Source organism: Sturnira hondurensis, unplaced genomic scaffold, assembly GCF_014824575.4.
Source record: "Sturnira hondurensis isolate 20B ecotype Veracruz unplaced genomic scaffold, ASM1482457v3 Scaffold0006213, whole genome shotgun sequence".
NCBI classification, from domain to species: Eukaryota; Metazoa; Chordata; class Mammalia; order Chiroptera; family Phyllostomidae; genus Sturnira; species Sturnira hondurensis.
This window is the reverse complement of record NW_028078844.1, coordinates 2,584,902-2,607,771: the sequence shown is the minus strand read 5'-3', so window position 1 is coordinate 2,607,771 and position 22,870 is coordinate 2,584,902. Positions and strand designations below refer to the sequence as shown.

General features: G+C 38.0%; 2 protein-coding genes, 1 non-coding gene and 1 pseudogene across 9 annotated transcripts in view; 1 reads left to right on the top strand and 3 right to left on the bottom strand.

Annotated features, from left to right (window-relative positions):
* Positions 1-5,874, bottom strand: part of NPAT (nuclear protein, coactivator of histone transcription) — a 69,200-nt gene extending 63,326 nt beyond the window's left edge. For both annotated transcript variants that reach the window (XM_037047711.1, XM_037047712.1), the window contains exon 1: positions 5,680-5,874. In XM_037047711.1, the coding sequence (XP_036903606.1) occupies positions 5,680-5,716 (37 nt within the window). In that variant the 5' untranslated portion in view covers positions 5,717-5,874. The remainder of the gene's footprint in view (positions 1-5,679) is intronic.
* A 290-nt stretch (positions 5,875-6,164) lies between these two features.
* The window catches only part of ATM (ATM serine/threonine kinase), a 175,671-nt gene continuing 158,965 nt past the window's right edge, over positions 6,165-22,870 (top strand). Inside the window, exons 1-6 of one of the 6 annotated variants that reach the window (XM_037047710.1) lie at positions 6,165-6,347; positions 6,564-6,711; positions 12,411-12,512; positions 12,593-12,705; positions 14,427-14,572; positions 20,706-20,870. In XM_037047710.1, the coding sequence (XP_036903605.1) occupies positions 12,441-12,512; positions 12,593-12,705; positions 14,427-14,572; positions 20,706-20,870 (496 nt within the window). In that variant the 5' untranslated portion in view covers positions 6,165-6,347; positions 6,564-6,711; positions 12,411-12,440. Of the gene's footprint in view, positions 6,348-6,563; positions 6,712-8,905; positions 8,931-12,410; positions 12,513-12,592; positions 12,706-14,426; positions 14,573-20,705; positions 20,871-22,870 lie in introns of those variants that run through there. The other 5 variants (XM_037047709.1, XM_037047705.1, XM_037047708.1 and 2 more) reach the window with 5 other exon arrangements.
* On the bottom strand, positions 9,525-9,631 carry LOC118988289 (U6 spliceosomal RNA). The gene has a single exon (XR_005066743.1). It is a non-coding gene; the product is annotated as a U6 spliceosomal RNA (small nuclear RNA).
* LOC118988269 (SUMO-activating enzyme subunit 2-like) lies at positions 18,956-20,489 on the bottom strand (annotated as a pseudogene).

Below are 22,870 nucleotides of genomic sequence, written 5' to 3'. Positions count from 1 at the left end.
GTACAACATACACCTGAGAAAAGGCTCCATTAAAAGCTAGACTACTTCTATAATAAATGCTCCTGCTCCACTTTGGACAGTCTAGAGTTCCCATTTTAGGTTAGACTGATGTATTTTACTTTCTTTTTGTCCCAGAAGTTCTAAAATAATGTGGTAAAGTAATAGTCAAACACATCCATGTTCATTTATCATTTTATAGTATAGTAAACTAGTTACTTGACCACAGAAGGCTTATTTATCATCATTAAGTATCTGACTGAAATCAATTCTCAACTATAATAACAGGGGAAGTTTAGGTACAAATTATTCTTAATTTCAAAAGTCACAATGAAAATATAAACAAGATCAATTATCTGTCTTTTAAAAATATTTTATTTATATTTAGAGAGAGGGGAAGGGAGGGAGAAAAACATTGACGTGTGAGAGATACACTGACAAGTTGCCTCTCACAAGCCCCCAACTGGGGATCTGGCCTGCAATCCATGCATGTGCCCTGACTGGGAATCAAACCGGAGACCTTTTGGTTTGCAGGCTGGGCTTGAATTCACTGAGCCATACCAGCCAGGGCCAATTATCTCTTATTACAATAATAATACAAATAATTACTCTTCAACTAAAATTAGTTATTGTTTCTCTTTTTTTAATTTTAATGACTTTTAATTTAAAGATCTTATTAATTCATTTTTAGAGAGAGGGGAAGGGAGAGAGAAAGAAAGGGAGCAAAACATCAATGTGTGGTTGCCTCTTACGTGGCCCCTACTTGGGGACCTGGCCTGCAACCCAGGCACGTGCCCTGACTGGAAATCGAACTGACGACCTTTTGGTTCTCAGCCCGCGCTCAATCCACTGAGCTACACCAGCCAGGACAGTTTCTCTTTATTTCTACAGGTAACTTCAGAATAAATAACTTTACCTTTTGTGTAAACTTAGTGGCCAAGTTGTTCAAATAAGAAATGGGTTTCCTTTTTTTCTTAACACAACGCTGTCTTCTGCCTGCTTTTCAGTGGAGGTAGTAATGAATAACAAAACAGACTGAAGGAAAGACATAACTGAAAAAGAGAAGGACAGATAAAATTCTAAATATTAGGAACTGGGATGCCAAGAGTCTGGCCTCTCTTCCTATTTATAGATAGAGAGGAAAGTTGAAAAAGAGGTACCTGATGAAAAAAGCAAGAGACAGAAAATCCTTCTGCCTGAAAATATATCCTTCACATATCGTAATAATGTTCTCCCAAAATTCATGGTTTAATGATCCTAAAAAAATGTAAATATTTTATGGGAAGACTTATCTTACGATTCCTTGTATTATTATATCCACAAATAACGAAGTCTGTGTCAATAAACAAGTTATGATTGGCCAGGACCTATAAATACAAATATAATGCAAGGGTGGTAAGATAGTAGGACTTATTTCATGGGAGGATAGAGGATAGAAAAAATATTATCAGATTTGGGGGAAATTTGCACTATTTCAAGCAGAGGTAAGTCTTGAAGAATGGCTGCGGAATCCCAAAGAAGCGGATGGAAAACATATGAAGAGCATGTCTGGGGAAGATGCCCAGGCTAGATGAAGCACAATGCCCATGACAGAGAATAGGTGAGGATACAACCGAAAAGACAGAATGAGTAAGGATCATAAAAAGTTATAAATGTCAGCAATGACAATATTATTATAATAAATAATAGTATGAATATACAGAATCTGAATAAATGGTATTAAGTAGACAAAGGAAAATATAATCACAATTAAACTTCTGTAAGAAATAAATATCTATAATGTCTTATAGTGACATAAATGTCTTATAGTGTCTTATGGTGATACAAAATTGAGTAAGAACAGTAGGTCTTGACTTTTTTGGGAGGTGCGTCAGTCCCGGTTCTGTATGCCTTTGAATCTCTTCTTCCCCATTCTTCTCCTCTGCACTGTATGACAGGAAACCTGACCCCATACAGGCAATGTTTCCTAGGCTCCATGTCACCTGGCTAGTGGCTGGGTTTAATAAAAGGGAAGCACCAGTGTAAAGATTAAAGGGCAGTTGGAAGCCACACTTTTTTCCCCTCCCATTCACTCTCTGCCTTGGTAGAATCTCCACTCTGACTACTGCTCCCTTACCAGACAAATCTACCTTTCATCTTCCACATAGTACACAAATCCAGCCTCTCGGTTGCTTCATCTCTCCTTGTCCTCATTACCTCTGTGGCCTTCAGCTGTTGCTGCTATCCTCTGAGTTGGCTTCACTTAAGCTGCTCTTCTTAGCTTTTCTATCTCCAGTGCAACCAATTCCCTCATTTAATCCCTTCATGTTAAATACTCAGATTGGTTTCAATCTTCCTAAATGGAATGCTGACTCAGACAGACAGGAATAAGCCTACTTAGGAATCTAAAACACTCTACCTGCACATAAACCTTTACAGACAGTTTTAGGGGATCCCAGAACTCTTGAAGCCTGTCTATTAATCCCAGGTTAAAAACAGTGAATATACAAAAAGGTAAATTTCTAGAAAAAAAAAGATTCTAGGGGGAATAAGATGGTTACAGAACAATGTGAATGTAAATAATGCCACACAGCCGTACCTAGATATCATTAAAATGGTTAGATTTTGCATATGTTTTTATAAAAGGTAAAGAAACACTCAATTACAATAAAACATGGTAAAGGTACAACAGAAATAATGTGCAATTCTGTCAGAACATTTAAGAAGAAAGTACTAACTATAATGCTAAAAGAGGTTTCAGAGATTACACATTTGACCTGAATTGTGAATGTAAGAATACTAGGAAGACAGGAAGAAAAACACTGCAGGCAGAGGGAACAGAATATAAAGAAAAGATTGGTTAAACTGTAAGTAGTTTGGTATGTCTGGTGTGCAGGGCAGATGTTGAGGTGAGATAAAGCAGGGAGATTCCATAGAGCACTTTGAATGACATACTGGTAAGAATTAAACTGGTGATCTAGAGGCAATTAAACACCACTTTAACATATTTTGACCTGTGCAATATTTAAAGACATTCTAGCAAGGTAACAGTTGGCTGTAGCTGAGTTGCAAGAAGGGCTATTTAAGTGAATGCAGTATGTTGAAGAACAAAAAGTAGGTAAGGAAGTAGAACAACTAAGTAAAATTTATTGTTCTTTGAATAAATTTGACTTGTGAAAGGGTGACAGAGCATTGATAGAATATGCAGTGGCATGTAGGAATGTAATGTGTTGTGTGTGTGTGTGTGTGTGTAATGGTAAAAATCTTTACGTATGAGAACTTCTTAATTAGCATTTAGCAGTGTCTGGAACATCCTAAACACCCAAAGATTTGCTGAGAGAACATTATGAAGAGACGGAGGCAACAAAGAGGAGCTGAAGATGGGACGTACTTATAAGAGAAGAATCATGAGTGAATAATAGTTAATATTTTAAGCCACTGAGTTTTGTAATTGTAGATATTTATGTGCTGATAGGAGCTTCAAGATATATAATGCTAAATGAAAAAAGCAAGAGCAGTGAGTGTGGGGAGGTTTATTAGATATTCTTCTGCACAACTCGAAATTTCTGGTAAGTGCACAACTTTCAACTTTAAGAATGTGAGGTATAGTGCAAATGCTTTAGGTAGATTTTGTTTTAACAATAAATATGACCAATTGAAAGATTATCTGAGAAGCAATGACAAAAGTCCAAAAGAGAAGTAATGGGAAGGCATATTGCTAAGATATGTGGCAATCAAAATGAAATGTGAATGGCAAAAAAATTAGTTCAGGGTAAGGATAAGAAACAATGGCTGGAGTTTCTATCCATTGGTAAAAAACGTAGGGAAGCAGAGCAGCCGGTTTGTGCAGGATAAAGACTCACAAGTTGGTGTGAATTATCCCAGTTAGAAAATCATATTGCTTTTGCAAGACCAGTGGTTCTTGACTGACAGTAATTTTGCCCTCTAGGGAAGAAACCAGCAACATTTTTTGGTTGTCCTATCTGTTTGAGGATGGAGAGTAGAGTGCTAAAAGATAGAGGGCGGCGATGCTACTAAGCATCCCAGAGGGCAGCAATGCTACTAAACATCCCTCGATGCACAAGATAGTTCCCGGTAAGTAATTATTTGGCCCCAAAAGGTCAACATTCCTGAGGATGAGCCTTGGCTGGTGTGACTCAGTGACCTGTGAACCAAAAGGTCGACAATTCGATTTCCAGTCAGGGCAAACGCTGGATCGCCGGCTAGATCCCTGGTTGGGGTCTTTAGAGAGGCAACTAACTGATGTTTCTCTTCCTCTTTTTCCCTCTCTGAAAATAAGTAAAATCTTAAAAAGAAAATAAAACAAAAAACAGCACTGAGGGTGAGCAACCCTGTTGAAGACTGGGTTACTTAAGCGCATCTAGATTACCAAAAGGCCAAGATTCAAAAATTCTTAAGCAAACACTGCATGGAGGGAAAATATAAAGTATGCCAATGTTATCATGATCACTGTGAAAATCTACTTTGGTTTACATGTAAGCTTAATATAACAATTACAAGATGCCTTTTTCTCACAGATACAGATATAGATTGAGGTGAACTGTACTCAATTCTGATAAAATGGGCAAAATGTGAACTGTACTCAATTCTGATAAAGTGGGCAAACAGTAACAAAATATTAGTTTACACTTAAGCCATTTACTTAGTTCTCTAAAAACATGTGATGGAGACACTATCTAATATTTCCTGCAAAATGTGTCTATCAAGAGTCTGTGCACAAACATCATTTCTTTGGACAGAACTGAGTATTTTAAAAAGAAACAAGACAATGGGTTTATCTAACAATAAAACAATAGTAGCAATGACTGCAGACACTCCGGGAAGTTTCAACAGAGAAGTTTATCATTTACTTTCAGGATGTCTGCAAATCATTTGCTCGAATTTTGAGTTTTAGGTGGCTCTCGCTCTCAGTAGTACAATCCTCATTCTTTCAGGGTACAAACAATAGCAAAACCTGTTTCACACACACACACACACACAATAATACACATTGACAACTGGCCCGAGGAACTAATCCTCCGCAAATGGAGGAAAAACTAGCCAAGACTAGAAAAGTCAACTGAAAGTCATTTCCCATGTGAAGTTTCCTGCTAATAAAAAAACACTGGAATTGCTGTTGTTTTAAAATATGCAGCTGGCCTTTCAAACCTCTACAAGGGGCGACTTTTTGCAGTGGATGGAGAGGAAAGAACACACCATTCGCTCCAAATTCGTAGTTCTAAAAGCGAGTTATCAGAAGGGCGTCAGGAAGGTCTTTCCACAAAGCTGGGTGCCTGAAAAAGTCCTCATTTTTTTCCTATTTTGGCCCCAGCCCTAACAAGAGAAAGTGCACCCAAGGTTGAAAAACATGCATTCCCTCCATCACGTAGCCAACACTCCTTCATAGGTCTCAACTAAGTATTCAGGCCTGACTTGCTCTCCAAACCCGGGCCTCAGGTGTCCCACCCAAGCTTCTCTTCAGTGATACTCCCCTACCCACCGCCACGCAGCCTGAGAAGAGCACCCACATACAAAGAGGCTTAACTGCCCAAGCCTCCAGCATAAGAGTCGCCGTCAGGCTAAAGTTGTCGGGGGGGAAGCAAAACCCCAAAGCTTCCCCACCCTGGAAAAACCTTTCGCCCCAAAGGTCCTTCCGCCCAGCTTAACTGGTCCAATATTCCTCCCTCCCGCGTTCGAGCTTACCCAATACCAGCCGGGCAACATCTGAAGGTAACAACATAATCGAAGCTGCAGATGGAACCCCAAAAAGAGACGAGGCTCGGGTAAAAGCTAACACAGCAGCAGCTACTGTGCCGCATCTCCCAGTTCCAGTGGCGGCACTGAACCCGCGGCAATTCGTCCCGCCTCTTTCACTTCACGCCAGCCAATCGCTTCCGCAGGAGAAAGAAAGGCGCCGAAATGAAACCCGCCTCCGTTCTCCTTGAAACTGTCGTCATTTCCTCCCTCATATTTGAGTGGGTGAGGTTGAAGGGGGCGAGGAGGTGGGGTGGAGGCCCAGGAGTAGGAGCCTGCGGGCAAGTAGCAAACGCAAGGGCGCACGCCATTGGTGGGCAAGGCGCAGGCGCGTGGCTTTAGACTTGCCCACTGTTTTGGGGGAAGCGAAGCCTCGGAGCGTAGATCCGGTGAAGATGAGGCGCATGGGCAGATGGTGCCGGGGGCGGCGCCAGGGCGCAGCTCTGCGTTACTTCTTCCTGTGGAGACCAGCGCTGCGAGGTCCCGCCAGGTTTGAGCCGGAAGCGGGAATAGTGGTGGATAGAGTGCCCGAGCGGTCTGCGGCCTTGGGTTTGGGGGATCTGGGCTGCAACCACCGGCTTCTCGGGAGATTGCAGTTTGACTGTCGGAGTCCAGCGGTAAGGGCGCGGAAGCCATGCTCTTGGGGAGTTCAGTGGTTTTCGAGTTGTTTGGCCCTAGCCTTCAGAGACTCAGTCTCAGGACTCAGAGCGGCCCTTACACCTCTTCACACGTCATCTTTCCCCGGCTCGCCGAGCCCGTAGCTAATTTATCCACGAACCTAATTCTAAAGACAACTAGACGACTAACACGATTTTTCCCCTTCTCATAATTAGTGTTAATCAGAGAGCATCTGTTGAAGTTTAAACTGCGGGCGTGTGGTTAAGATCTTGGGCTCTGGAGTCACACTGCAGGAGTTCAAATTCTGGCCGTCATCTGTGTGACCTCGCTATTCAGTTTTCCTTGTGATAATCCTTTCCTGTGGTGAGCATTCAAGAGCGTTCGCTGCTGTTTTTGCCAGGCACAGATTAAGTAAAAAGACTTTTAAAATTTCAGGATGATAATGTGATAAAAGAGTACTGCTATAGTAGAGGTGTCAGTGAGGTTCTGTGGGAACAGCTGGGGAGAATCAAATCAGTTTGTGCTGAGACCTCACAGTGTTAAAATTGCCTTGGAGGATGGTAGGAGCCCTCTGTAGAGAAGACAGTGCGTATAAAGCCACAAAGTGTAGAACGTTCCTGAATCTCACAAGTGAGGTCTGGTATTGAATTAAATAAATTTGGGCATTTGCAACGTGTCAAAGTCAGGAATGGATAAGATCACACTGAGAGAACATAGAGTGAGTGAGAAGTAAGGGGACAAGGGTGTTCTTTCAGGTTTGGGTGGAAAAAGAAGCATCAAACTTAATGAAACAGACAGAAAAGGAAGTGTGAATATTGATAACTACTAATGATAATTTATTGAGCGTGGTATGTTCCATGCACTGTGAGACATTTATGTGAATCCTTACAATACCGCTTTGAGACAAGTGCTAGTATTATTTTTCATTTTATCATTAAGAAAACAGGTTAAGAGAGATTAGCTAAACTGTTCTAGGTTACACAACTTGTAAGTAGGGGCATCAGTGCAATCTGAGTACATAGCCCACACTCTTACCACTAGAAAAGAACAGCATGCCAAGGGCAGAATTATATCCAGAAAGATGGGATTCTGCAAAGGGATCACTATTGGATTGACCAATTCAGAGGCTCTTACATAAAAAAATATAAATCAGCCCTGGCTGGTGTGGCTCAGTGGATTGAGTGTGGACCTGGGAACCAAAGGGTTACCAGTTCAACTCCCAATCAGGGTACATTCTTGGGTTGCAGGCCCAGCCCCCAGTGGGGAGTGCATGAGGGGCAACCATACATTGGTGTTTCTCTCCCTCCCTGTCTCCTCTTCCTTCTCTCTAAAAATAAATATAAAATAAATATAAAAAGTGCTGTTTTATTTAAGGCTTTGTTTTCTTTCAAGTATGACTTTGAAATTTTTAAAAATATATATGACTTAAATTTTTAAAAATACATATGAATCATTTAGTTGCATGTTGGGAGCAGAACCTGGATCTTTATGAATTAGCACATTAGTTGAATTCAGCTTTAGTGACACTGTTACTGCAGCTGACTACTCTCTAGTTCTTTTGGTTTTCTTTTAGTTCCTCTAACATACCATGTGCTCTTCCATCTTAGGACCCTTAGGCTGCTATGCTCATCTCCTTCTCTAAAATGTTCTCCAGCTCTGTGATTGGCACTGCTTCATTCTGATTTTGGCTTTATTATAACCTCCTCTGAGATGTGTTCCATAATAGTTTATCAAAAATGATCCTTTCTCTTTATATTTCTTTCTTTTGAGCCATATATAAAAACTTGGAATTATGCATTGATTTATCCATGTACTTGTTTACTGTCATTCACTCCCACTAGTTATTACTCCACAAAGGTAGACTTTGTATCTGTCTGGTTCGGTATAAGTCTAGACCCTGCCCCCCGCAATGTAGTACATAGCAGTTGCCCAATAAATATTGTTGCATGTATCAGAGAATGAGTATCTCCTATTTATGTACATAATACTGCACTGTTTTTGTTTTTTTTTAAAGTGATCAATCTTTGAGAAACAGGGAAGAGAGACAAGTAAACCACAGCTTAAAAAAGAAGTTTAGAGTTGTCTCTTCCTGGAAGCGTCACACGTTTAGTAAACATGCATTTTATTCACATTACAAATAACGTCTCTAGTATATTTAGTAATGAAGGTGCCTACTTTTACAATTTTTTTAAATTTATTTAATTGATTATGCTATTTCTCCCATTTTCCCCCCTTTTCCCCCTTTTTCCCCTCTGCCCGCTACCCCCATCCCACCATCATTCCCCCACGTTAGTTCATGCCCATGGGTTGTACACATAATTTCTTTGGCTTTTCCTCCTTTCCCCTTAACCTCCCTCTGTCTATTTTGTATCTACTATTTATGCTTCTTATTTCCTGTACCTTTCCACCATTTGCTGCCGCCCTTTCTCACTGGTAACCCACCATGTGATCGATCTCCATTTCTGTGATTTGGTTCCTGTTCTAATTGTTTAGTTTGTTTTTGTTTTTTTTTTTTAGGTTCATTTGTTGATAGCTGTGGGTCTCTTGTCATTCACTGTTCATATTTTTTATCTTTTTCTTAGGTAAGTCTCTTTAACATTTCATATAATAAGGGCTTGGTGATAATGAACTCACCAGGCACTTTATCTACCCTTCAATTGTAAATGATAGTTTTGCTGGATAGAGTAATCTTGGATGTAGGTACTTGTGTTTCATGACTTGGAATATTTCTTTCCAGCCCCTTCTTACCTGCAAGGCTTCTTTTGGGAACCTTGTAGTTCTTATGGGAACTCTTTTGTGGGTAACCATCTCCTCTTCTCTTGCTGCTTTTAAGATTCTCTCCCTATCTTTATTTTTTTTTTAAAGATTTTATTTATTTACCTTTAGAGGGGAAGGGAAGGAGAGAGGGAGAAACATCAATGTATGGTTGCCTTTCATGCGTCCCCTGCTGGGAGTTGGCCTGCAGGGAACTGGCCTGCAACCCAGGCATGTGCCCTGATTGAGAATCGAACTGCGATCGTCTGAGTCGCAGGCCTGCGCTCAATCCACTGAGCTACACCAGCCAGGGCCCCTATCTTTATTTTTTTAGAATTTTATTTATTTATTTAATTCTTGTTCAAGTACAGTTTTCTGTCTTGTATTCCCAGCCCTGCCCCCAACCCCAGTGCTCCCCACCTAAAAATATGGAACGCTTCACGAATTTGTGTGTCATCCTTGGGCAGAAGCCATGCTAATCGTCTCTTTATCATTCCAATTTTAGCATATGTGCTGCTGAAGCAAGCACTCTCCTTATCTTTAGTGTTGAATGATGTAATTATGATGTTCTTCGGCATGTGCTTTCTTGGGTCCAACTTCTTTGAGACTCTGAGCTTCCTGGACTTCCTAGAAGTCTATTTCCTTTGCCAGATTGGGGAAGTTCTCCTTCATTATGTTCTCAAATAAGTTTTTCATTTCTTGCTCTTCCTCTTCTCATTCTGGTGCTGTTATGATTTGGATGTTGGAACATTTAAAGATGTCCTGGAGTTCCCTAAGCCTGTCCTCGTATTTTTGAATTCTTATTTCTTCATTCTGTTCTGGTTGAATGTTTCTTTCTTCCTTCTGGTCCAAACCCTTGATTTGAGTCTTGGTCTCCTTCCTGTCACTGTTGGTTCCCTGTATATTTTCCTTTATTTCACTTAGCATAGACTTCACTTTTTCTTCTATTTTGTGATCATACTCAACCATTTCTGTAAGCATCCTGATTACCAGTATTTTGAACTGTGCATCTGATAGGTTGGCTATCTTTTCATCACTTAGTTGTATTTTTTCTGGAGCTTTTATCTGTTCTTTCATTTGGGTCATATTTTTTTTGTCTCAGTGCAGCTGTTAGGTAGTAATGATATTGGCCAGGGTGGAGCAACCCATTGACTGTGTTGTGGGGGAGGGGTCTGAGAAGGAACAATGCTACTTGCCCACCTCTCAGCTGGCTTTCGGTCACTTCCTCTGCTACCACAAGCATATTGGGCCTTTATGGTGCTCATTCCTGGGTGGGTGGTTTTGTGTATGTTCTAGGACCCTGTGGGTCTGTCCAACGAACTCTCCTGTGAGGCTGGGAGATTTTCCTGCTGCCTCAACCCCCACAGGTTTTTTCCAGTCAAAAGTTTTGAGGCTTTATTTCTCCTCCCTGGAACTGTGGGTTGCATGGTTTGTCTCACTCCCCCATTATTCTCCCTGGTTTATCCAAACACTAATGTGGGACCGCCTGCTCTGCCAGCTGCCGCCTTCACTGGTCCGCCAACCACTGCCTTGCCACGTGTCCTCCACCCCAGCTGCCCTTCTCCACCCTATCCACCTGTCTGGATGAATATTTCTTCTTTAACTCCTTGATTTTGGACTTCCATAGTTTTATTTTCTGTCAGTTCTGCTTATTTTTGGTTTTTAAATTTGTTGTCCTCCTTTTGGTTGTGTGAGGAGGCAAAGTGTATCTACTATGCCTCAGTCTTGGCTGGAAGTCTCAGGTGCTTAGTTTCATGGTTCTTTGAATATTGCTAAGGTATTTTATTTTCTTTGTTCATTCAATTAAAAGAACTTTAAGATTGAGCAAAGAGGAGGAAAAGTCCTAGATAAAACTATAAGGAATGGAAACAGATATGAGAGTCCCATTCTGAACAAGTATACAATCAACTGAGACTATCAAGTAAATAACATCTTGTTACCAACAGCAGAGTAAAGAAGGTTGTAATAGGGATGAAGGGGTCAGAATAATCAATGAATACAAGTGGAGGAGAATTAGAGCTATCTGCCAATGAAATAGGTAGTTTTATTAGGTGGTTTTCTTTTACTGTGAGTGTTTAAAGAAAGGACAATAACTTTTTAGAAGGGATTTCTTCCTTTGTAGGAAGATGGAGTATGGCCTCTTACTTCTTGCCACTTTTAAGATTCTGTGAGATTAAACATAGGCAGAGAAACATACATAGTATATATACATGGATGGGAAAATAGACATTTCCCATTTTTTTCCTTTTGAGATATATGTATGTATAGATATCATTGACATAAATGTGTATTTTTTCTTTGTTTATTAACACTGTATAACAAAAATGAAGCTCCTTTAGATTTTTTTAAATTAAATTTTTAGAGAGATAGGAAGGGAAGGAGAAAGAGAGAGAAGAGAAAGAAGGAGAGAGAGAGAAACATCAATATGCAAGAGATAAGATACATTGATCAATTGCCTGTCCCATGCCCCCAGTTGGTGATCCAGCCTGCAACCTATGCCTGTGTCTGGACTGGAAATCAAAGGAGTGACCCTTTGGTTTGCAGGAGGATACTCAGGTCACTGAGCCACAGCAGCCAGGGCAAAAACAAAGTGCTTATATATGATTTTTTTAAAGATTCTCGAAAGAAGGTTTGATTATACTGGAAAATCTAAATGGAGGAAGGCTACCTCAGTGGCATTAAGGCACAATAAAATATAGTTGATCTTTTGACATTTGTAAGGGATATCATTGTAGTTTACAATTTCCTTTGAAGGTAGGAATATCATTTCCCTTCTGCTTTTATATATTAAATGAGAACCATAAAGCCAGTTATGATGCAAGTGCTAGGCAAGGCTTAATAGCTCTGATAACCTCCTGCATATTAATTCCAAAGCATATGCAATTTAAGCTTTTTGCTCAGCTGTATAACTCATGACATACAGAAAAGGCACTTTTAAGTATTTTAGGTGTTCACTGTTAAATTCTTAAGTGTTCTTTTTCCTTATCCTTTGCTTGGCTGGCTTCCATGCATTTCTGTAATTCAGTTTAAACGTCATGTTTCTTAGGAGAGATTCTAGAACAATAAAGTAAATTACACGTTTTTTATTTTTATCTTGTTGCTGCACACAAAGTACACATTTGAAGCTCTGTACAAAATACCACATGTTGAAGCTCTGTTGTGATGTACTAAGAAACCTCATTTAAGTATGGAAATGTTAAGAAAAACCATCGTGCTTTTGATCATAATATGCCTCTAGTTGTACAGTTAGATACAACTGTATACTATTAACCACAGTCTGAAATAATTTTATGTATGCATTTTTACAGGCAACGATGTGTTTTCTGAAAATCTGAACCATGAGTCTAGCACTTGATGATCTGCTTATTTGCTGCCGTCAGCTAGGACATGATAAAGCTACGGAACGAAGGGTAGTAAAATACTTAAATTTAATTTTTCTTTGAAATAAGTACTTATTTACCCATTATTATCTTCTTTTCTTCATTTTCAGAAAGAAATTGAGAACTTTAAACGTCTGATTCGGAATCCTGAAACCATTCAACATTTAGATCGGCATTCAGATTCCAAACAAGGGAAATACTTGAATTGGGATGCTGTTTTTAAGTATTCAGTTCTAATTTTTTTACTGTTTTTTTTTTTTTTCATTTTGATTTCTGTTGTGATTTTTTGTTGTTATATAGTTAGGTCTTATTTATCTTTGTCTTCTATATAACATTGCTCCTTGTATATGAAGTTGGCTCTTCGTATTTATTTGAATCATTTTTAAAAGATGTTTATATATAGACAAAGTTAATTTTAAATTGTTTGTTCAGTGAAATGACTTAGACGTATCTCACTCAAGATTAGACAGAATTTCTTTCATATCAGTTAGTTTGTAAAACAATTATAAATTAGAGAATAAAGTTATAACAAGTGCTTTATTACTACTTTCACGTCTTTTTTTGTTTTTTTTTTGTTTGTTTTTTTTTTTAAGATTTTATTTATTTATCTTAGAGTAGAAGGGAAGGAGGGAGAGAGAGAGAAATATCAATGTATGGTTGCCTCTTGTGTGTCCCCTGCCAGGGGCCGGGAACTGGCCTGCAACCCAGGCATGTGCCCTGACTGGGAATTGAACCGTGATCGTGTGGTTTGCAGGCCCGCGCTCAGCCCACTGAGCTACACCAGCCAGGGCTTTTTTTGTTTTTTAATCCTCACCCAACGATATGCTTATTGATTTTAGAGAGAGAGGTAGGGTGAGAGAGAGAGAGAAAGGAAGAGGAAAACACGGATTTGAGAAATAAACATCAATTTGTTGCCTCCCGTATGCTCCTCTATGTGGGATCAAACCCACAACCTTTTTTTTTTTTTTTGGTGAGTGGGATGATGCTCCAATTAACTGAGCAACCTGGGCACAGCCTGACATCTTTAAATATTTTAAGTAACTGCCAGATGTTAAATTATAATATGAAAGTGAAAGGAATTTTAGAATAATTTTATATGAATGCAGTTAAAAAAACAAAATTCAGGCATTGGAAATATGCAGTTTGTTGTTGGACTGGTGTGGCAAACAAAATTAATGCATTTTTAAATTAAGACAATTTTCAACTATTAAATCTCTTTATAACTAGAAATATGTTATAAGACATAGGAAAGACAAGATAATTAAAGTAGAATACTGAGAAACTTGAAATATTTGTAGTCAAGAGGAAGTATGAGTATTTACTTGTTTTCCAGTTTTTGGAGCAGATCATCTATTTTATTTTTACCTCTTATTTGGTACTATAGTCACAATTGCAGATTTCGGTGTGAATAATATGAAAAATGCATGCCTTTTTTTGTTACTTAGTTTATTTCAGATACCACAAATATAGTTATTATCTAAAGGTAAATATTCCTTTGCATAAGATGATCAAGTAGGCCAAATATGCACCTGGCACTCCCAAGTAATCATAAATATTTTATAGGCAGGCTTTATTTAAATGCTAGAAACATTTCCAGCTGCCTAGGAAAGAGATAGATCATGCTTTGAATAACAGGAATAGGTGACAGAGAATTGAGAGCCCCTAATAGTACTACAGGCTTTTAATGATAAAATGAGAAATCAGGAAGTAAAGCAGTAGGAAATCATGGAGCTTATACATTAAGAGCTTTGCAGACCAGACTCTAAATTGGTATTGTGGGGGGTTAGGCCTTGAACGAGAAATTTGTTTCATTTAGTTGGTACATTGATTGAAACAATGTGGTTTAAAGGATGCTCTCTATGATAGCATGAAGGAGTTTTTGAAGCTATTGTAATAATTTAAACATTTAATGAGTTTCTGAAATTCCATTTTGTTTCCTTGAAGATTTTTACAGAAATATATTCAGAAAGAAACAGAATGTCTGAAAACAGCAAGATCAAATGTGTCTGCCTCAACACAAGCCACCAGGCAGAAAAAAATGCAAGAAATCAGTAGCTTGCTCAAATACTTCATCAAGTGTGCAAATAAAAGTAAGTGCTATATTACTTATTATAAATAATTGGCTTAATAATTATTTGTTGCATGAGCTGAGTAAATATGATGAGACAAAAATTGAGTGCTAACTCTAATTTCTAGTACATGAGTAATGATTTTTAATATTGGTTCACATATTTGGAGGAATTTATATAAGTATGGAATGATATAATCTCAGGATTAAAATGATTAAAATTACTATTTCAACACCTATTCTTCTTGGATTGCTTCTTTATGTCCTTAGCACTTAGGTAGTTATACGATTAAACATACCTTTTCAGGCTTTTTCTATCTTTGATAATAGCTTTAATGGTAGTGAAAACTTATCTCCTTTTGTTCTTGTTTTTGCCTTCTGAGGTACTACAGAAAAATTCTAATTGATTTTTTTCAATATGACTTTCTTTAAGATATTTGAAGTTAGCGATATTTTCCTTAAGTCTTCTTTTCTGTTCTAAACACACCTACTTCCTTCAGTGCATATGAGTGTCACTTTCTTCTGAATATTCTTCAGTTTAATTAACTACCTCTTTTAAAGTGTGGAATTCATTCTCATAGGTATGTTCTTATTGGTACAGAGTAGATCAGGACTTGACGTCTTTTGTTCTATACTTTTACTACTTAAACATCTTTTGTTCTATACTTTTACTACTTAATTCTAAGAGCACATTAGGTTTCTTGGTAATTAAAACCTATATTCTTAAATAATACTATGCTTACTATTGACTTTTTAAAAATACAGAAAAACATTGTTTTTTATTCCTGAAGAGCCACGTATCTCCCATTCAACTTATACAGTTGATGGTTTTGAAAATTTGACATTTTTTGAACCAAAATGCAGGACCCTAATAGGTTTGTGTAAAGAAATGGGCTTCACACAACGATAAAAAACTAAAATCACGAATGTTTGTTAAGGGACTCTTGGGGTTAGATTTTGTTTACCCTTCACAGATAAGGACTTGGCTTTTCGATAACAGGTTTAGTTAAAGAATCAGAAAAGCCCAATGTTGGTAAACATTATTAAGTAGAAGAACATAGTGGATGTTATTTCAGAATGGAGGTATAAGACTTGAGTCTAAAAAACAAGGTTTCACAAAAATTTAGTTTGCTAGATCTTCTGAGATGCCAGTTTGTGTGGATAGTTTTAGCCCATGTCAAGGACTCCAGCATAGATCAAAGAAAGTGACACTGAAATAGCCTGTACCTGCTTTTGCCCTATATGATGGCCTTGCATCGATTCAAGTTTGTATTCTTGTCTGCTAACATTGGGTGTTTATAGATCTTTATGTGTGCCCATTTGTAACCCACCAAAATAATTTGCAGCTTATAGTTTTGTTTTATGATGACAAAAGAAAATAAATTTCATTTGCAAAATTAACACTGGAGATCGCCTTTGAAGATATATGAAAGTATCAGTATGTTGGCTTACAGGAATGAGTAGATAAAATTATCAATGTATGACTAAAAAGTGCTGTTTTATTTAAGGCTTTGTTTTCTTTCAAGTTTGACTTTGTAACTTAAAACATCTTTCGTCTTGAAGTAGAACCAGAGCAGCATTGCCATGTCATCTCACTTCTTCAGTTGCTTTTTCAAAGGGTTGGAGAGTTGATGGGATTTTAAACACAGGTCCAGACTTTGCCAGACTTGCTTAGCAGTTGGTAACCAAGGTGTGGTGAAAGAAACAGACTTTTAAAAAAGAGGCAGCTAGAAAGGAATCAGGAAGCAAATGTCATTCATTGCTCAATTTAGGCATTTGTCACCTTCTGTACAATGTATAGACATTCTAAAGAATAGAAAATCTAACTGGGAAAAATGTTATGTTCCATGAGGTTCCTTAAAGTCATTGCAGCCAAATCAGGTATCCTTTTGAGGCAGTTCTTTAGAACAGAATCATCAGCGTTATTCTTGAAGCACTTCTCAAATTTGGTAGAGAAAGGAAATATATTGGGATAAGGCCACAGGGAAATATTTCATTTTGATATTAATTTATATGGTTATTCAACAAACGTTTACTTGCCATTTACTATTCAAACCATCTAACCAGTCACTGGGCTATATGTAGGGATATAGACCTTAATTCCTTTCTGTAAGGCTGTAATAATATAACCTGTTAGAGATAAGAAAATGTTATAAGGACTCTAAGAGAGAGATGCACAGGGTAGCAAAGGAACATACGGTTGTTTGTTTGATCATTGACCAGATGCCTGAAGTTATGATACAAACCTTAAGAAAAATGATTTTCCAGTTACATCAGTGTATATTAATTTAGCATAGTCTGATACTTAACTAATCTCATCATTAGAAAATTCTAAACCAGAATATATTCAGATATATATATAATATATATATTATATATATTATATATATATATAATGACTTGTGGTACCCTGCTCATAGCTTATAACAAAAAATGTTATATGTGATTTTTTACATGTTACTGTTGAGATATAAAATTTCAGTTGTGACATCAATATGATTTGCTCAAAATAAATACTTTTCAAATTTAAAAAGTAATATCAAAGTGAAAACTTTATTTTAGAAAGTATGCATCTATGTCCAACAGTGGAGATCTATTAACCTTCACATCAAATTACAAATTAGTTTTTTTAAAAGAAAGAATTTATCATACTTCCAGTAAATACAATAGATAAACCCAACAAGGCATGTGTAACAAATATGCAAAAGCTGTTAATTTGGTTCATAAGTACAGTATAGTCATATTTGGGTTTTATGAAACATCAATTGTAAATAACGTGAAACTGTAACAATACACTAAAATTGGCTTTTTTAAAAGGTATTTATTTATTTTTTAGAGAGAGGGGAAGAGAAGGAGAAAGAGTGGGAGAGAAACATCAATGTGTGGTTGCCTCTCATGTGTCCACTACTGGGGACCTGGCCTGCAACCCAGGCCCGTGCCCTGACTGGGAATCAGACTGGTGACCCTTTGCTTCACAGGCCCATGCTCAATCCACTGAGCTACACCAACCAGGGCTAAAATTGGCTTTTTATATAGATACCAGGTAGTACAAGCTCAAAACTTGAGTAAATTAACATTATTTTATTTTACATCGGTATACATAGTACCAGTGAGTATTTAAAAACAAATTTCAATTCATAGCACTTTATACTTTTTGAATCTGTTTCAGTCAGTTAAGAGTGTGAAAATGGTTAGATCTAGTCTAAAAAGAATTCTTTTTCTCACCCAAAATCAAGGTATAATATTGCCTTTATGTTTATAACCAGGCATCAACTTTACTAAACCACAATATTTAAAAATTATTAAGTGATATCCAAGGATATTTACATAAAAAGGCAACATGTGTTGTGTTGTTTCGTTTCATGACTGGCTGTGGGAATGACTTTCCTTGCAAGTCCCCCCGAGTGCCACAGATGAGAGTAAATATGACTGAGACATGATGTGATCTGCTTGGGGAGGAGAAGTGGCCATTTTCCCAGAGGAAGAAGGCCCTAAGCAGTGGCCAGTTTCTCAGGGGGAAAAGGCGTTGAGCTCCCTCCTCCAGGGCCTTTTATTGGGTTGTAATACACAGGAATACAGGGTGGCAAGGATCAAACAGTAAATAACATTTCAAAGAAATCTGAGGGCTTAGTGTGAGTCTGAGTCTGTCAGAACAGAGTTTTAGGGTTTCCTGCTCAAACCCTTAACATTTGAATGAAAGCACTTTTAGGCAGAGCAGATTTCACAGGTTTATCAGGAATTCTTTGTGATGCCAGATTTTTCCCCAGGACAAGCTCTAGCAAGGCAAGGAGCTGCACCCCTCCCCATCAGGTATTTAGGCTTAAGGGGGTTAGAGCCAGGAAGTGCTTCTCCCAGAGGACATGGGGACTTGGGCGAGGACATGTCAAAGCCAGGGGGCGAGAGTCCATTGCTGTTTGTTGCACAGTCCTTCCATGAAGGCCTCCCAAGTGATCGAGTCTGGCTTAGGTTGACCCCCGCTGTGAGGGGTCTTACCTGTCATTGACTTCTGACCAAGCTTTGGGGGCAGGGAGAGGAAACTGAGGCAGCGTTTGCTACCAGAGACAAGCTGTGTCTCCTTTGGCTCGCATTCCAGAGGTTGTCCCTCGCTCTTAGCCACAAGGGCTAGAGATACAATTTCTAGAACCAGGCCGAGCAGTCCACAACAACTGGTTATGCAGTTGCTTTGTTCAAAGGGTTTTAAAACTATATTTGTAATTTCCATTCAGCCTACTGCAACATGTCTGACAGTTCTAGCAAAATGGGTGCTTTCAAAGGAAGCAGAATCATTTTCGAGTCAGTCACTGGTGTCAATCTTTTCCCCTTAGAATAGAGGATATAACAAACAACTTGGTTCTGCCCAGATGACCTAATGCCATAAGATGGTTCTGTTTAGATATATTTCTGTTCAATTTGTGGCTATAACATCAAGCTCTTTTCTCTGTTCTGTGAGTGACCTCTTTGTTCTGACATTCTTTCTCATAATTTCCTCTTGCAACTTCTTTCTTCACTGACGATAGCATTATTTGAAGGACCTTCTTTGTCTGAATCAACTGTGAGCACATATTATCTTGCTCTTGTGCTGTGGATGTGGAAGTCTGGGCCCCATCATCACCTGCATTGGTTATGCTGTAGTTTCCAGAGGAATCACTGACAACTTCACATTCAACATCCTTTCCTAGGTCTTCACTATGAAGGATGTGGATCAGTAAAGTGTAGCTCTGAAGGAAGTCATCTTGAACCTGGCTTGAACCATTTCTAATTCCAAATTCTGACAGCTTCTTGTGATTATTAGCTCCTATCTCTCCCACTTCTGAAGATATTAGGATTGTTCCTTTTCCATCTTTAATTTGAACATCTGGTACTGCCATAGCAAATTTTTCTTTCAGTCTTGTAATATGAGAAAGGTCATTTTATGGACATTCAGTTGCATAGTTACCTCTGGTTTGCTGGCATATGCATAACAGTTAGAGTTGGGAGGATCTAGTGCGTAATGCACAAGGAGCTGCTTTCTTGGGTTAGTTTTTTTTGTTTTGTTTTGTTTTGTTTCAAAAATGTTGATCTACACTGGCCTATTTAATCTGATAAAATTTTCAATCCTTCCAATACTATTAACCTAGCAATCACTGCATTAGTAGTGATGATAGTGGAGTAATGTTCCTTGACATTATTTTATGTCAGATCTGCTTTTCATATTCATACTGAAACTATGCATCCTGAGGTTTGTAGCAGAGGTAACAAAATCTATTGCCCCTGGGTCATCTTTGTCCCATATTAGCTCATCTCCATCAATGCTTTTTGAAAGAAGACATGCGTTCCTCTTTACATATAGAACCTCTGGTCTTTCAGACCTAACTGGGGTTCATGTTGTTGATTTGATGCATTGGTTTCTTCTTCCTGAGTTTGTACTTCAGCCTAGTCCAACAGAACTGGACATTTTCTTTTCCATATAGTTTGTCCATTGTCAACAGATACCTGGTATCATCATTAAAAAGCTTGGTAAAAAGTTTACCTGTATCCCATCCAATTGGTTTAGCCCATTCCTATGTGGAAATGCATTTAATGTCACCATCTTCATTCAAAATTGTAACCTTATATATTTATGTACCATAAATACTGTTATAGGTCTTAAAAGTAATTTTGTTCTTCAGAGAAAATAGCCTCCTTATAATCTTGTTATTCTAATAAATTTATTTTTTATACAAAGTACTAAGAAACTATGGACCTTTTTAGTTGTAATTCCAGAAATTGTTCATTACTAATGATAGAATTATTGTTCTGCTGTATGAGAATATATTCCTATAGGAATTGGTAAACTCTTTTTGTAAAGGGACTGGATAGTACATGTTTTTGACTTCGTAGGCTACATAGTGTCTGTTTCTACTACTGAGCTCTGGGTTTTAGCCTGAAAGTACTATGACAATATATAAACGAATGGACATGGCGGTGGTCCAGTAAAACTTTATTTCCAAAAGCAGGTGGCTTAAAGAATTTTGCCCATGGACCACTGTTTGCTCACTCCTACTCTGTGAGAAGGAGGTTAGCTAACAGTAATTTCCAAAAAGGGATTTTTTATGTAGTTGCCATTCCAAGGTCCTTACTAATCTGAAGATTTGTATGTTTTTATTTACTTGTTTATTTATTTTATTTTTAAATAGGAGCACCCAGGCTAAAATGTCAAGAACTCTTGAATTATATCCTGGATACAGTGAAAGATTCATCTAATGGTGCCATTTATGGAGCTGATTGTAGCAATATACTGCTCAAGGACATTCTTTCAGTGAGAAAATACTGGTGCGAAATATCTCACCAACAGTGGCTAGGTATGTTTTGAAGTTTGTTCTTAGTGAAGTTTATCTTGTGAAATGATATTTCACCAAAAGCATAGTCAGAGTCTTTCTGTATTCCCTAAATGACCTCACAGGTTAACAGTACTTTAGTAAGAGTAAATGGTTGCAGAATCTGACCCTAAGCTTTCATTTATTATGTGCTTCCTAAATTATTTTCACTGACAATATATTAGGTGCCTGTTATCAGAACTAGAATTACAGAATTGAAAGATGCCATCCCCTGTCCTCAAGTACTTGACAGTCCAGTGGCAGGAGAAAAACAAGTAAACCAAAATTATAATATAATATGATATAGACATATTTGGGTACAGTGAGTTCGCATATCAGTAACACCTAAACTCAACTATGGTTAAAATAGGATGAAGAAAACCAAGAGAGAGGTATGGCATAAAAGTAAAAGCAAAAGAGTTTCAAATTGAAAAGGGTGAGATATTTTCAGTATTGTACAATTGGTAAGACATAGAAGTATTCATTTAGACTAGGCAATTAACAGGTCACTGGTCAGGTAATAGAAATCAGAAGTGTTAGCATAGGATATGGAGGGTAGAGTGGATCCTGTGTAGGACCTATATGATATAAGACCCAGAGTGGGTACCAGGGAGGAATCCAGTGTTTTTTGACCATTTGTAGGTGAGTGATACTGAGAGATCACAAAGGAATAAAGTTGTGGTCAGTGATTGAAAGATTTGAGTTTATTAATTTCAAAAGTGGAACATTTCTGAGTCTGAATGGCTTTAATGGGTACCAGGAAGTAATTTAGTATTGTGATAGTTTGTTAGATGAGAGGTATGGTATGACCACGAAGTGAAGCATTTGAGTTTATTGATTTATTAAAGGTGGGAGCATTTCAGGGTCTGAATGGTTTAGTGGGTAAGAGTGCAATATAGCTATAATGACGTCACTTTAAGCCAGATGTCAAAGTCTTCTAATATAACCACCTCTGAAAATTTAGAAACTCAGCATTTTCACTGAAAAGTGTTCAAGATAAATTATGCTGACTAAATTAAAAGCCATTTATCTATAGCCTTTACTGTTAGTTTATCATTTCAAAGAAATATGCAGACCATAAATCCATGACCTAATCAGTGTCATGTATTACACTGTGCTGTTCCCACGTGAGTAAAGGCCTTCTCAGGCAGTTGCTTTCATTTCTGAGGCATCATCTGGGTCCTTTCCTGTTGCTCTGAACGCAGGGAGGCTTTCTCCTGAACACAGTCCTCAACGAACCTACTGGCCCCTGTTGGAGAATAGGCCAGTGATGTCTAGGATACTCTGACAGGTTTCTCATCGAAAAATTGCATGCTAAGTATTTAGGATATTTGCAGGTATTAGATTATTATAACCATGGGTCTCACTGAATAAAAAAGGTAGCCCTTCCTTTAGTCTCTGTACTGTGATTATATCATTTACCATGTTCTCAGAAATCCTTTTTATTTTATTTTTATATTTTAAAATCTTCACCCAAGGATACGTTTGATTTTAGAGAGGACAAGGTAGAAGGACAGAGAAAATGTTGATATGAGGGAGAAACACTGATGTAACATGCCCCAACCAGGGATCGAACCCACAATCTAGGTGTGTTCCCTGATTGGGAATCAAACCCACAGCCTTCTGGTGTGCAGGAACAATGCTCCAACCAACTGAGCCACCTGGCCAGGGCAATCCTTTTTAATTTTTAAGCAAACTACTACCTCTTTAATAATACGCCCTTTTGTTGAATTCTGTAGTTAGCTCCCTTCTCTGAAACTTGCTTCTCTATGGGGACTCTGCTCAAGAAGTGAAATTAATGAAGTTAATCTTCAAAATGCATATACTTGCTAGTGGTGGTGATTAAAGATAGGTTACAGATTAGATTGTCCAGGGAGAGTTTAGAGTGAGATAAAAAGATGGCCTAAGACTGAGCCAGTATTTCCATATAAATTTTGGAGTCAGCTTTTTGATTTCTATAAAAAATAGTGCTAGGGTTTTCATAG